A 2860-nucleotide genomic window follows, 5' to 3' on the forward strand; every position below is an offset into this window, starting at 1 on the left:
AGTCCCTTGCCAAAGAACCCGCCGCAACTGTAGAGATCTATCCAAATTTGTTTAATCCATTCATACTAGATAAATAATACTAGTAGCAAATAGCCTATAAACAAGGATTACAATTCTACAGAAGGAGGAGCATTCCAAACTACAAAAATCCTCTGATTGTAGCATTCTATCAGCAAAACTAATCATATAATTCATCGTAAACGGTAATCCAAACTCCTCTAACTCTTCCAAATTTAAAACTATTTTATCTCAATCAACACAACATATATTCATATCATTAATGTTTATCCAAAACTAATTAAAATAAATTAGGCTCGAAACAGTGTCTCATTATAGGTCTTTTTCGTTCTTCTTTTTGTTGGTGAGTTGTGATTTTCTTTCGTGGTGGATCAGTTCAGAGATGAAGAGATTAGGAGACAACGTTTATGATAGCTCTTCTCAATTCAAGAGACCCTTTGGTTCTTCTCGTGAAGACTCGTAAGCTTCTTTCTCTGTAACTTTTTTTTTTTTTCCAAAATTTTTGGGTTAACCTCTCTTATGTGTTTTGCTTGGTGAGTTTTTGTATGATGGTATTTGCTGAATTTATATGGGGTTTTGTGAGGGAAAGAGATATGGGTTATGTAATATTTCTGTACTATTGTTTGAGTTTGAATTGTGCCCTTGGTATATGTGTTTGTGGATTTGAAGCTATGGACAATCCCAAGTCCCGGAGGGTGGAGAAGGAGGCGGTGTTACCTGGCGGAAAATAAAAATGGCTGACGCCTTAACCTATGTCAAGGCGGTGAAGGACACGTTTCAAGACCAAAAAGAAAAATATGACACGTTCGTCGAGGTCTTGAAAGATTTTAAGGCTCAAAGGTACACTCGTTGCACCAATGAAGTTTTTTGTCTTGGATTAATGNAATTGCATCTAAATGTTAACAGATTTTCCATTGTTTGTTCTTGCAGAATTGACAAAGTTGACGTCATTGCCAGAGTGAGGAATTATTTAAAGGGCATAATTACTTGATTTTTGGGTTTAACGCCTTCTTGCCAAAGGGTACGAAATAAGTCTAATAACCCTTGATGATGATGAGGTTGCTCCACAAAAGAAGGCGATTGAATTTCTAGAAGCTATAAGCTTTGTGAACAAAATAAAGGTGAAATTATCTTTTTGTCATGTTGAATTTCAGTTGCAAATGTTGGTCCTTGCGGTTTAATGATGACCTTTGTTCCTACAGAAACGCTTTCAAAATGATGAACATGTTTATAAATCATTCTCAGACATTTTGAATATGTACCGGATGAAGCACAAGGACATGAATGAGGTCTACAGTGAGGTAAATACATGTTGTGGCTCTGTTTGTTTCTCTGCTCTTGTTTAATTGGAAAGTTTTCTTCTTAATGTAATTTTCGGTATTCTTAGTGGTTTATGTTTTTCAATTTCAGGTTTCCACTCTTTTTGATGGTCATCTAGATTTGCTTGATGAGTTCACAAAATTTATCCCGGGAGCAGAATCTGCTTTAGCACAAACTCATTTCAGCTTTTTACTGTGCGGAGCTCTGCCACTCCTGCATTGCGGAAAATGAATGTGGAAAAGGTTTTTTTTTTTTTTTTAGTACCTTCTTTGTACATTTCATCTTTTTATTCTTTTCAATAGATTCTTAATAGTGAGCAAACAAATCTATTTCTTTCAGAATCCTATCCGGCAGGATAGGACCATCACAAATGCGGATCATGATCTTAGTGTTGAACACCTTGAGTTAAACGAAGGCAAAAGAAAATCTGCCAGGAAAGTTGAAGGTTTTGGGGTGAATGCAAATTTGGCTTCTTATGAGACAAAGATACCTTAAAGAGTGAGTCAACAGTTGAATTTCTAGGTCCTCCACAAAATAAGGTTGAATTTCAAGAAGCTATCAGCTTTGTGAACAAATAAAGGTGAAGATATTGTTTTGCTTTGTTGAATTTCAACTGCAAATGTTGGTTCCTTGCAGTTTAATGTTGAATTTTTTTTGTACAGAAATGCTTTCAGAATGATGAACGTGTTTATAAAGCATTCCAAGACATTATGAATGTGTACCAGAAGGAGCACAAGGGCATAACAATTAAGGCCTACAATGAGGTAAACATGTGTTAAGGCTCTTTTTTATCTTTTTTTTTTTTTTTTTAATTCTGAAGTTTTCTAATTCATGTAACTTTCAGTAGTCTTATAGTGGGCTGGATTTTAATATTCTTAGTGGTTTTTGTTTTAAATTTTCAGGTTGCAACTCTTTTTGATGATCATCCAGATTTGCTTGATGATTTTTCAAGATTTGTACCAGATGCAGTCTTTAAATCCAATGCTGATTGTGATCTCAGTCTTGACCGGCTCAGGCTGGACAAAGACAAAGCAATGAAAATTCCCTGCAATCAAATTTCGATATAATTGTTTTCTGTTTGAATTTTGGTAATTTATTGAGTATAAATCCCTTAACTAGTTGAGTTGGCTTGGCAGTGTACTATCATAGTACCATGTCCAATAGACTCGCAGGTGGCAGGTTTGAGTTAAACGCATATTTTGTACTTAGCATTTTGGGTCAATACTTAGAGAATTAAACATAGTTACGGCATACTGTTTCTTTTTCCCTTTTTTTTTTTTAATTAAAATTTTATACAAATACTATAATTTATTTATTTTATGTTAAGTTACACACCCATCGAGTGGATATAGGTTTTGAATTTTCAACTTGACCTCCCACCTAACACTTACAAGGAAGGAGTGTCAATTGAATTGAGCACATTGGCAAAATACCATAATTTTAATAACATAAATTGTTTATAAATTTTTTAATAATTGTTGATATAGATTGATATCATTGGGGTCGTATATATGCAAGGGTA

The 2860-nt window shown here is 34.3% G+C and overlaps 1 protein-coding gene and 1 non-coding gene across 2 annotated transcripts; both read left to right on the forward strand.

Annotated features, from left to right (window-relative positions):
- Nucleotides 1-292: 292 nt before the first annotated feature.
- Nucleotides 293-1901, forward strand: LOC112013817 (paired amphipathic helix protein Sin3-like 2). The gene is made up of 6 exons (XM_024046193.2): nucleotides 293-477; nucleotides 688-858; nucleotides 949-1139; nucleotides 1221-1319; nucleotides 1429-1580; nucleotides 1678-1901. The coding sequence occupies exons 1-3, from the start codon at nucleotides 401-403 to the stop codon at nucleotides 1007-1009; spliced, it is 309 nt and encodes a 102-aa protein (XP_023901961.2). The 5' UTR covers nucleotides 293-400; the 3' UTR covers nucleotides 1010-1139; nucleotides 1221-1319; nucleotides 1429-1580; nucleotides 1678-1901.
- A 115-nt stretch (nucleotides 1902-2016) lies between these two features.
- On the forward strand, nucleotides 2017-2546 carry LOC111986228 (uncharacterized). The gene is made up of 2 exons (XR_010632606.1): nucleotides 2017-2102; nucleotides 2241-2546. It is a non-coding gene; the product is annotated as an uncharacterized LOC111986228 (transcript).
- Nucleotides 2547-2860: the final 314 nt, after the last annotated feature.

The sequence above is a fragment of the Quercus suber genome, unplaced genomic scaffold (genome assembly GCF_002906115.3).
Source record: "Quercus suber isolate HL8 unplaced genomic scaffold, Cork oak 2.0 scaffold_302, whole genome shotgun sequence".
In the NCBI taxonomy this organism is placed as follows: Eukaryota; Viridiplantae; Streptophyta; class Magnoliopsida; order Fagales; family Fagaceae; genus Quercus; species Quercus suber.